This window comes from Catharus ustulatus, chromosome 1, assembly GCF_009819885.2.
Source record: "Catharus ustulatus isolate bCatUst1 chromosome 1, bCatUst1.pri.v2, whole genome shotgun sequence".
NCBI lineage: Eukaryota > Metazoa > Chordata > Aves > Passeriformes > Turdidae > Catharus > Catharus ustulatus.
The window spans coordinates 133141650-133154026 of NC_046221.1; the positions used below are offsets into that span (position 1 = coordinate 133141650).

Consider the following 12377-nt stretch of genomic DNA (forward strand, 5'->3'; position numbering starts at 1 on the left):
ACAAGAGTTATAAATTTGAATTCTATTTCTTTATGCTTACTGCTTGGAGATGTGGAATGAGCTAGCAACAATAAGAAATCTTTATAAATTTAATAGTGTATTTGCTTCTTTGTGATTTAGCATTCTAATACACCCAGGCAAATAAAGTCTGTATTAAGTGACTCATATTCAGGGGATGGGCAACACGGTATCTGGGATTGCTTTTATAATGCTAATTCAGCTCAGCTGTGTGAGTCCCTTTCCAACAGGGGTCATTAATGAGAGTATTCTTTTACAGAAAATCCTGTCTCTCTCGGATCTGAGAATAAGTCAACATTTGTGCTGAAGAGGATGCTAAACGTGAGGCAGCCAATCCCTAATTTGCTGTAGAAGAGAGAGTTGATGTAGTGAATGATGTAGCCCTTGCAGAACAGTTGCTGGATTTAGGAATTTGAGTATTGCCCAGAAGAATACACATTGCTCTTTTTCTATAAAATTCCATGGCCATGCTGGAATAATTTAAATAGTAATTTTTAAAAATTTCAACTAATTCAGTTTTCCTAATTTTCTATCCCAAATTTTAAATCCTCCCATTTGATTTGTGGAATTTTAAAATCTCACTGTTGTAAACAAACATTTGGGAGATTGTAGGTCTTAAAGGAATTGCAGCTACCCTCAGTTAGTCAGAAGCTGAGCTAAAGGTTACCAGCTATTCATTAAACCAAAGTGACTGTGACAATTTGTCCTTTTTTCCTTTTTTTAGTGCTCTTGGAACTTAATTCCAGGGGACTATAGGCAGTCTGAACTCACTAATTGCTATGAAAAATCAGCTCCAAGGTACCCCATCTTAGGCATCCTAAGTTAGTGAGCAATTTTGGCCATACTTCCTTTGTTACCATCTAAAAGCTGGAATGAATGGAAATGGAAATCTGTACATTGTGTCTGAATGGCCACACAAGATATATATTCACCAATTCCCTGGTTTTTTGCCCTGCTCCTAAGATTAAGAAACATCCATACTTGGACTTGAATCTCCATCAGTGGTTCTCTATCCAGGTATTTGATGATCCAGGTGAAGTGAAGGATCTCAGGGAACATCACAAAATTGATTTCTTGTGCAATCTACACGTCGGCTTAATTTACAGCCAGCAAAGTTGATACCAGTGACACAGCTCATGAAAGTCAAGAGAAATTAGTGGTTGGTTTTGAAGTGTTAGATGCTGTCATGAGGAACACAGTAGAAAAGTCTGTAAAATATCAACAATGTCTAGCAAGAACAGCATTTGACCAGATAGTGATAAACAAGATCCCATGTTGAAATGGGGAGAAAATAATAGTGAATTATTTCCACCGACCATGCATTGCAAAGAATGAGGTAAGGGTATATAGAAAGAACAGTTTATTATCTGATAATGCAAGGCCATTGAAAGGTGCCTTTGCAGAGGGGGTTAAGCTTGCATGGACATTTTTTATTCTGACCTATTCTAAATCTTCTCATCTTATATGATTATGTGCCATTTCTTAGATTTTTATTAAAATAAAAGCTATCTACTACACATTCCAGAAAGAAACATAAATGCCATTTATTTCATTTTACATTTCATTGGGACTTTTGAGCTCCCTGATTGTTTGGAACTGCTAAACCTCTATATTTGAAGTTTGTATCATTAACAAATACATGCTCCAATTACCCAAACATACCCTGACATGTGTAATCAGTAGGTACTCATTATGGAATTAAATAGATAGTTGACACACTGACAAGAAATTACATGGAAATAGCATACCCAATTGAGCAACTTCCTCCATATGCTTGCATTTCCTAATCATCTGGTGTACAACATAGTATTATTGTCACATAAACTTTTTTCCTTCTAACTTCTACTTTTCCTTTCATATTAAAATAGAGATTTAAATAAATTACTTGAAAGTTCAGTTGCAAATCTGTGGCACTGTCACACCTGCATTTACAAATCACCAATGGATGGTCACAGTAAAATAATTTCTTCCTTTTACAATTCAGTCCTTAAAATATAACTCCTCTACAATGCTGATGAGTCTCATTTTTGGAATTTAAATAGCAAGAGAAATGTTTTTCCAATAGCACTATTGAGTGAAATTAAACATTGATTCCTTTCTTGAGTGCAGCAGGACCCAGTCTCCAGCTCAGCTGTATACACTGCAGTCATCACTTGTATGAACTTTTCTTCATACAGCATTTTAAAAAGTATCATTTTTTTCTTCAAATTTTCATTCTGTGTGCATTTTCACCTTGAGAAAAGCCACTTGCATCATGTATTTGTTTTCATTTGGGGGCTCATTCCAGTGCAAAGACAAATCCTCTTAAATCTTCAGTTCATTCCTGGTTTTATTTATGGCCACCCTAGACTTTGGATAGCTATGAAGAATTCCTTATCTTCCATTCTGATCTCTAAAATTTTTATACATCAGTGAATCGAGTATTGTAACAAGGTTTTTTTCATTCTACTGTGTTATAATACAATGCTCTGTAAGACAGTTTCACCATACAACATCCATCAAATCAGAGATCATGGTGTAAGAGTGATGTTCAGCTGGGGCCATCTACTGGTTGTGATACTCATGTTTTCATTGCCAGATTTGGAAAATCATTTTATATTTTATATTTTATAAAAATAGTGTCATATGTTAATAATCACCTACATACATGATTTTTAACACTTTGTTTTTAAGATCAAATTTTCCGTGAACTTTTTATCACCCAATTATCAGAAGAAAAAAGAATTAATTTATCTTGCTTTCATAAACAAAATTAAAATGGAGGGAGGAGGCCTAAAAAAGCTCTTATTTCTCAAAAGCACCAAAAAGAAAGCAAGGAATAAAGCAATATTAGTGCCAAGATTTAAATGATTTAGTAAAGAAATCTACATATCTTTAGCTTTTATTTCTGTGATGAAAAGCATAAATAATTCGTATTGTCTTACTTGATGCATTGTAAGATTTCACCTTGAATTTGTATGTGTTGTTCTAAAATAGCTAAGATGCACCATGTCCAGTTTTCTTGGCATTTAAAAATATCTCAGTCAACTATAGGATATTCTTCAAAGGCTTTCATTAAAAATAAATTAATGCCAAAAAAGTAGCAGATGAAAAGAAATACAAAGTCTTTAAAACCAGAAGTTCTAATCAATGAGCTACCGCAAACTCGGAATAATCCAGATAATTTAGTTCAAAGTGTGAAAGTGTATTTTTATAATGATGCTATTATGTATTTATTCACTTATTGTATGATAATATTGATCATTATTTGTGCTGTGATCGAGTCTTATTTCTATCATTGCAAGACTGGACACAACTTTAAACTGTGTTTCCAGGAGAAAGAGAGCATTTTAAAGATTTTGCAAGTTTAAGAGAGATCCTCTGCACCTATTAAATTACAGTAATTTCACGACTATAAGGCACACCCTTTTGACTAAAATTTTCCCCTGAAGCCGGAAGTGTGCCTTATAGTCCGGTGCGCCTTATCTGATGTACAAAGTTGCGACATTTGCCACCCCGGAAGTGTGAGGCCGCAACAGTCCCCAGCCGAGCACAGCCTGCCCGGCAGTGGCATCAGGCCATCGCCGGGCCGGGGCGAGCCCAGTGGCATTGGGGCAGCGGCCGCACGGGGGAGGGAAAGGGCGGCGGCGCAGCCCGGGCGGGGGGGCAAAGCCGCCAACATTGGGGAGGTGGCCCCGCGGGGCAGGCCCGCCAGCATCGGGGCGGCCCCCGCCGGCATCGGGGAGGTGGCTGTGCGGGGGTGGGAAAGAGCGGCGATGCAGCCCGGGCGAGGGAACAAAGCTGCCGGCATCAGGGCGGCGGCCACGCGGCGGGGGAATGCCGCTGGCATCGGGGCGGCGGATGCACGGGGATGGGGAAAGCCGCTGGCATCGGGGCGACCGCCACGCGGGGAGGGAAAGCCGCCGGAATCAGGGCAGCAGCAACGCGGGTCGAGCCTGCCGGCATTGGGTCACCCGGAGCGCCAGGGGACTCCCGGAGCAGCGGGGCCCTGGGGATGCTGCACGGAGCAGCGGCGGGCATAGCCCGGCCCCGCCGGGTACAGGCGGGCCTGGGGGCCCACGGCACCGCCCCTGCCGGGTACAGGCAGGCCCAGGGGCCCATGGCTGCCAGGTTGAGGCGGGGCCTCAGCCAGTAACCGTGCAGGGGGAGCTGGGGGCGGAGCCTCGCTGCAAAAAAATAGTGCGCCTTATAGTCCAGTGCGCCTTATGGTCGTGAAATTACTGTAATATACATGTACATTTATGTATTTATACAAACAAAAACAAACATATATACATATTAACTTATCATGCTAATGCCATGGTTTAGTTGATGAGGAGGTTGGACTTCATGATCTAAAATGTCTTTTCCAACCTAGTTCATTCTGTGATTCTGTGCCCATACATACCTATATGTGCATGTTTGCAATATATGTGTATACATCTACATATGTATATGCATGCGTGCACACCTGTATATAACACCAACATTTAAATTGCAGAGTTTACAGTCTCAGTTAAACAAAATCCTGTGTTGGCTCTTAGCTGAACTGAGATTAGATATCTGCCATTATTCACATTTGCCCTCAGCAGGACAGACTTCTAACAGGAGCTGTAAGTGGCAAGTAATTTTATCAAGAAATGCAAAACGCAATTTAAAATGTATAAAAGGCAGATAAATAATAAGACTTCCGAGCATAAACAGGAAAGCATAAACATATTGCAAGTTTGGAGACCAGATTATGGGAGCTAGAACTAGGAACAAAGACATCGCCACCATCATAAAGGGAATTGGTAAAAACACCTGTAAGAGAAAGAAAAAAAAGTGGCTTAGGAAATAAACAAACCAACTGTGATTTTATGTCTCATTCATTAGAGTAACAATGTGTTCTTTGCCACAGTAGAGTACCATTTCTAATGCTGCTATAAATTTACCCAGGACAAGAGTCATCTGACTCAAATTGCCTATAAGAGAGGCATCTTTTTAAATATTTGTTTAGGCTCCTTCTATGGTCAAGGGGGAGAGACAGGCAGTACTGCAAATCCATTTGTTCACTTATATATGGTGGATTCCTATGAGACACTCAGGGCTGTGTGCCTAGAAGCCTTCACAATAAGCATAGACTTCTAACCCAGCTTTCTGACTGCTGGAGTAAGGGGAAATCAACCTATCCTTAATGCCTGTGATTGTGTCAAGGAAATGAGAGCAGATCAAAGTTTAACTATGAATGGCAATGGGTCCTACCTATACTGTTCTTTTTACTGATCCACACAGGTATGGTTCCACATTGTTTGCACATCTCCCCCATTCTGCAAAGAACCATCTTCTGTTTTCAAGTTCTCTGGGGCACAGACCATCTGTTTGTTTCTCTTCTTATTATAGTGAAGCAAAATTTTCAAATAAGGCTCTAAGCATTGAGATTATTATTTGTATGTTTGTGACTATCTGCTTTGGATTTGCACTTCTATAACTTTTGCATGCTACCCAGGATATAAAAATATTTTGTAACTTAGACCCATTTACTTTGTATGGTCGGTGTAGATGAGGTTCCCGGTATCGAAGTACAATCAGGCTTGCGCAAGTCAATCCAATCATAAGCCAGCCAGAAAATCCAAAGTAATTTGTTAACGTAATAAGGTCAGAGGGGATGATAAAAATGGATGCAATGGTGGTTGAAAAAATCATGGCTGGTGCTGGAGTACAGGAATGGACATTAAGCATGGATATTAAAAGAGGTAAATGTCCTGACTGACTTCCAGCATAGCTTAATCGACCAAGTGTGAACATGCTGCTGTTGAGGGCACCAAATATTGAGACAGCAACAGACAGAGGAATGATCCAGGCAACAGAGGGGATCACTCGATCAGCCCAAGTGACTGCCACAGCAACTGCAAGAAAACAAAAAATTAGGGTAGTACAAGTACCATGTTCTGAACAACTAACCGACTCAACAGGAATTAAACTTAAAATACAAAAAGTACCTATTATTTACCAGCGATGCCTACTTTTCATTGCAGTAGTCACACACTAATCCAATCCTAAGGGTATTTCATTCAGCAGCTAAACATTTCCTGGGAGGATGACAGCAAGAGGGAGTACTGCCTGTCAGAGAAAGCCAGGGAAACCTGCTGGGGCCAATACCACAGTCATGGACTGCCCAGCAGGAGTGAGCTGCATCTCACCTCCTGCATCACAAACACACAGACCTGGGCAAGGAAAGAAAATTAACTCCTTGGTTCCTGGCGTGACCACGGTGGTGACACAATCTGCTGCTACAGGGAACTGTCAACAGGAGCACAGCTACATTGAGAGATGAGCTATTAATGAGATTTTGCTTTGGGTGGAACTGGGAAATGTGAAAGGTTGTTTCTAAACAAGAGATATTCAATATTGCTTGGAAATTAGCTATAGATGATATTGTAGTAAGGACAATATTTATTTGGTCTATAACCAAATGCCATGAGGAACATAGGTCTTGCAGTGTCCTATGCAGCATAGGAAGTTATTAGAGATGGGGAAAACAGTGCCCCCTACTTGGGAAAAAAGGAAAAAGAAAAAGAAAAAGAAAGAAAAAGAAAAAGAAAAAGAAAAAGAAAAAGAAAAAGAAAAAGAAAAAGAAAAAGAAAAAGAAAAAGAAAAAGAAAAAGAAAAAGAAAAAGAAAAAGAAAAAGAAAAAGAAAAAGAAAAAAGAGAAAGAAAATTTAAAAAAATATTAAAAATGGAAAAAAAGTAGGGAAGGAACAAGCAATGTCTGAAAAAGTGCTATAATTTTAAGGTTATCTTCTCAGCTGGCATAGATACACACAGTTCCCCTGGCATGCATGGAGCTGGTCATGCCAGCTGGCAGCTGCTATTCATGGATAGTCTGGTATTTGCTGCCTCTTTCATTGTAGCATGAAAACGATCCATCTCTCCCAGCAGACAGCCTGACATTGGCTGAGCGATAATATGAGGTTACTGAGTGACAGATACACTCTTCTCATTTATATTAGTCATCTTTTTTCGTAGGAGAAAAAAAACGATTGATCCATCTAAATGAGGTATGGCTTTTGTCAGGCTTGTAGGCAAAGTCTGACAGCTCAGTTTCATTATAGTGGGATTTAAAATGTGCTGCTTGGACAATCAAGGAGAAATACAGTTCCCTTTGGAGCTTTTCATGGCCAGCTAATTGGTACAGGATCCGAGACAGGCTTTACATACACTGGAATTTTGTATAGGCCCTTTTAAGAAATCACAATATTTATTATTAATAATACACACCCAAAAATTACTAGATTTTTATGTCTATAGTCTTTTCTATACTCCTGAACACGTTAGACTTGTCCACCTCTTAAAGAGTAATGGCTTTAGTCTGATACTTCACGAGATAGGGAAAGAAGGAGGAGATAGGATTAAAACTACAGGAAAACTAAGATAATCTCTATACTTGGGACCTGACTTTCACCTTACTTTCCAGGTTTTAATACACTTCTGATTTCTTTTTAGACAGTGTAGGGAAAAGCCAACAATTTCAACAATGTGCCTGCATTCACCCAACTTGTGTCATACAGTAAAATTAAAGAAAAATTCTCTGTTAAAAGAAAATGAACCCAAATTTCTAGACTGTGAAGTTAGGGCATTGATGTCAGATGGATATGTCAATGGGCCATTCCTTTTTAATTAAAAAAATATTTAATACGTACCTGAGGAGACAATTTCCTTAGGTGTGAGGACAGTCAGATATGAGATGTTCACTAGTAAATAAAAAACAATTACTGCAGGAACAGCAGTCATCACAGTTAAGGGGATATTTCTGCTGGGCCTTTTCATCTCCTCTGAAAAACACAATTTAAAACAACAAATGAAGCAAGCAGTGTAGCTTCTGCAAGTGTTTTTCAGTGGTGAAGCTCTGCAGAGTTTGACAAGCTTATACCAAAGCCTTGCCCCAATCCCTAATCATGTCTGCTAAATTCTCTGCTTGTGAAGTCCTACAGTGGTTCTTAAATAGGTTAATATCAAAGATACTTAAACAATTTATTTTTATTTAGCTATTTTTTAACTATTTTTGGAGGAGGGCTGGATGAAGAGCTGATTGATTCAAAAAATGACAAAAGGAGTGATAATTTCCTTTTTGATTTGATTAATCACATATTTGACTTACATTAGAAAAGTGATTTGGTAGGAAATTTTCAAGTGACCTTACTTGAAAATCACTAGATTAAACATTAAATTCTTAAGTCCCATTATTTATTCTGACATCTCCTCATGAATCCTGATCTGAAACTTATTGAGCATATTTGCCTATTCCTATTCAAAATCTTTCTCTTTCCAGAGGAAGTGACAGAAAAGACTGAAGGTATAGACATAAGAGCAATAATGCAGTGGCTTTAAAAGGGGAGCATTCCCAGATGAATTCTGATGATAATTATCTTTTCCAGGGCAAAGATGTTGGAGGAAAACTGTTTAGTGCTAATAGAATAGCTGATAGCTTAGAACAATTCTTACCAAACAAGAAAAAAACCCAAATTTTGCAGGTGAATAACTCAGGCACTGGCAGACATTCCTGGGCATGTCATAGTCCCAGCAAAAGATGGAGCTGGTATCCCAAAGCTTAATCTGAATCACCCTCATCTCAGTCAAAAAGGCTCTTGTTCTCTCTTTCACTCCTTCTGGTTGTTCCCTCTCCACTTCCCACTTCCCTCAGCATTTACAGACTATTTCCTGAGTATTACCAGCAAATAAGTGCTAGGAGGTAGAAGTGAAAAGTCAAAATTCAGCTTATTTAAATCTTTTTAGGAGACAGAAATCTGTTTCCTCTTTCACATTTGATTTCTATCTTCTGCTCAGGACATCAGCCTTGAGCCATGATCCCTGTTCTAGCTGTGGTGCACAGAGACAAGATTGAAGAATTACACAATAGTGGAATTCAGATACTATCAGGGAATTTGGGATTTATTTCAGATGTAAGAAATACACTTAGTAATTTTGAGCTCAGAACAGGACAATCACCAAAATTGTCAATTTAAATTTATATTTCCATTTGTTTTGTTGTTTGTTGCAGTCTTGCCAGACAGCTGGCACCTGATCCATCAGCTGAAGCTAACAGAAATGAAGTTATTGTTGAAGAATACAAAACTCAGTTTGGTTCAGAACTATTGCATAGGTTACATCTGTCTAAACAGCTGTGCTGCTCAGTGTTTGGCATTTATTAGTACTGCTAACTGATCAGAATAAATCAGTATTTTACCACTTTTACCAAAATCTTGTATTTTCTCAGGCTTACAAAGCCAAGTACTTGCCTTCAAGGAATCCCTAAGGTTTCAAAACCATACTTTCATGATTTATATCACTTTTCTTTAAATTGCAGCCTATTTTTAAAGCTGGAGTACCTGGATTATAAAGACAATAGTCAGGTTTTTAAACATTAACTAAATTTTCACACTATCCTCACCATTGAACTTTGTGGTATGCATTTAACACATTCAGTTTATTTAATATTTTACATGATAGAGGTCAATGGATACAAATGGTTAAAGGTATAACAGCAATATCCACTTGCTTACAATGTATATCCATGAATCTGATGATACTATAAAATTCTATTAATTTAAATTGTGATGTGAATAACTAACATTATGAACATTATCTCTGTAGCTTTCATTAAAAAATGCTCATTTATTACTGCCACATGTCAGCAGATACAGAACAGGGAAGGAAATACATTTTTAAATTCTTTAGAATGTTAAAATTGACTACAAGTTCTATGAAAAAAATTATACCACCTTCCATAGACCTCTCTTTACCTTCTATTAGACTTCAAAAGTCTATTTTCCCAAGAAAATATATATCCCATAAAATTACTATATTCTAACAAAACTCAAAATTAATTTGTCCATGTTCAAACCAGCTGCACAGCCTCAGAAGAGGCACAGATATTTAAATAGAAATTATCCATGCACACATGGTTTGGCAGGGATAACTTAATATTTTCCTAAAAATACACTGACATGGACACTGAGAAGGACAAAATACAAATTTTTAAGGTATGAAAAATTATGTTTATGCATGAGATTTTAAATTAACTATTATGATTTCTCTTGTACTTCCCTGGAAATGTCAGCTTGATTCTGCACAAAAAGCAGGAATTTTCCCTAGAGAGGAACAACAACTCTTCTACCAGCCCCAACAAATACTCATGTAAAATGTGAAGGACCCTGTGGTCTTGAAGCAGAGACCAGTTCTCTCAAAACAAGCTGAGGAACTCAAGAATGAGAACTGCAGAGCTCAATCTAAAGAAGCAGAGCGCAATACCTGCCATGTAGTTGAGGGACCACCAGCCACCGTACGCGTACAGCCCTTGGAAGAAGGCTTCGGCAACCTGTGAGGCGTCGGGGATCTCTGAGCCGAACATGTCCTCAAACCTGGCCAGACTCTCCTTCTGCCTGGCAATGAGAACTATGCCACCGACAGCAATCACAGACAAGGCCATCATCTTCAGCAGAGTGAAAACTGCCTGCACCCACGCAGCCATTTTGACGCTGAGGCCGTTCAAGATCCCCAGGGACCAGAGAACGGCCAAGGCCAAGCACTTCTTCAGCACGTCTGGTGGAGGACAAATGCCATAGAAAGGCTGCGTGGCATATTCTGCAAACAGCAAGGCTCGAGCAGCATTTGATGCCGGCTTGGCAAACGTTGATGTCCAGATAAACACGAAGGCAGGTAGGGATCCAAGGCCTCTTTTAATATGGCTGTATTCTCCTCCACAGAAGGGCAGAGCGGTTCCCAGCTCTGCATAGCAGAGGGCACCCATCAGAGAAACCAGCCCAGATGCGGTCCAGATCGTTAGTGCAACGCCAACATTGAGTAAGGAATGTTTTAACACCCCTGTGGGAGACACAAAGATCCCTGCTCCAACGATTGATCCTATAATAAAACTTACCCCCTCAAAATAACCTATATTTCTTTTGAGTTGCATCTTGGCTTCTTCTTTTCTCTGCACATCTTTGGGGTCTTTTTTTCCTCCTTTTCCCATTTTTTCCTGGTTTTTTTCAGATTTCACTTTGTTGTTAGCAGTTTGTCATAGCCTTACTTGCTAGTGAAATGTTATGGGAAGCTTGGCTTAATCATTCAGAAAAGAGAGCATACTCTGGGTTTTGATGTCTCCTGTGTGAAGATAATTAACCAAACACTTCAAGAAGCACTGGCAAATCATGTACTTGACGGTTTAATATGTACTTGAGAAATTATGAAGGTCTTCAGATATTTTTAAAGAAAACATAAAAATAATGCACAGCAAATGCTCATTTCTCAGATGATTTTCATCAACATTTCCCTTTGTTTTATGTGCACCTTCAGAGACAACCACAGAGGTAAATGTGTCTTCTACATCAACCCTAAGGAAAGAGGAAGGATATGACAGCATGCGAAAAGTAAAAAAATCTTCCATATATTATTGACAGTGACATGGACATTAGATGAAAATGGACAGTGATAACCAATGATCACCAGCATGCTTTCCCAAAATCTCATCAATCACTGGGTATACTGGAGCTTGTTTATACTTCACTCATTAAACACTGCCCTAGAAAGAAAATTACCAGTTTTATTCCCAGTTTTTTCTGAGCACTCATTATTTGACTAGTACTATGCATGTCCTAAGATGGCATTAATCTTCGGACGATGCTATGAAGGAAAGAAGCTGTATCATAATTTTCATTTCTTCATGGGAGCTGTGGAACAGAAGGAGGAAGCATGGAAGTTCCCCCCAGTGTGGCATGTGTCTTTTAAGGTGTGGCTATTTATTTTTCTACATATTTATCAATCTGTGGTATATTTTGTGTTAGGAGCTTCTCTTCAATCAGATGCGGAGATATAATCCAATGACTTTTGTACCAAAAAATGCAATTTTTCTTTTAAAAAGATGTAGAAAAAAATGGGCAGAAAGAAGAAAACTAACAGAAAAGAAGCTCAGCTTGGACTTTAAGGGTCATTTAAGTGCCCAAACTTGTAACTGCAAAGTTCTTACTTCTTGTCAGTCAAGTTGCAGGACCAGTTTTGTTCTGCAGGTCAAAGCTCAGCAGTGCAGTGAACAAAACTCATGCTTTTACAGGGACCAACTTAAAAGACACAGTGGTTCACACCAGTCCTGAACAGCAGGATTTTCACTCAAATACAAAATAAATTAATCTGAAGTTTATAAGTTTATATAATATGGCATTACGCAAGAAACCTTTGACTGAAATAGGCATGTGCACAGACTGTTCTTTTAATTGTGTCAATGACTTAAAGTGGGTTTCCTTCACCACACAGAATCTATAGCTCCAGAGCAGTTTATAATCATAAAAAAATTCTTCCATTTTCTCCAAATCCCCATGGTACTCACAAAATCCTTTCACCTTATA

The 12377-nt window shown here is 38.8% G+C and overlaps 1 protein-coding gene across 1 annotated transcript; it reads right to left on the minus strand.

Annotated features, from left to right (window-relative positions):
- Positions 1-4566: 4566 nt before the first annotated feature.
- On the minus strand, positions 4567-12162 carry SLC7A13 (solute carrier family 7 member 13). Its single transcript, XM_033069662.1, has 4 exons — positions 10288-12162; positions 7680-7811; positions 5521-5885; positions 4567-4800 (listed from the first exon to the last, which is right to left on the minus strand). Exons 1-4 carry the CDS (start codon positions 11006-11008, stop codon positions 4567-4569), a joined length of 1452 nt encoding a protein of 483 aa, XP_032925553.1. The 5' UTR covers positions 11009-12162.
- Between the last annotated feature and the right edge of the window lie 215 nt (positions 12163-12377).

What these genes read in the sequence shown, in the direction of transcription:
- SLC7A13 (XM_033069662.1), bottom strand. Translation starts at nt 11,008, where the DNA reads ATGGGAAAAGGAGGAAAAAAAGACCCCAAAGATGTGCAGAGAAAAGAA. An exon ending in GTCCCTCAACTACATGGCAG is followed by an intron (nt 7,812 to 10,287) that starts GTATTGCGCTCT and finishes TGTGTTTTTCAG; the next exon opens with AGGAGATGAAAAGGCCCAGC. An exon ending in ATCTACACCGACCATACAAA is followed by an intron (nt 4,801 to 5,520) that starts GTAAATGGGTCT and finishes TTTCTCTTACAG; the next exon opens with GTGTTTTTACCAATTCCCTT.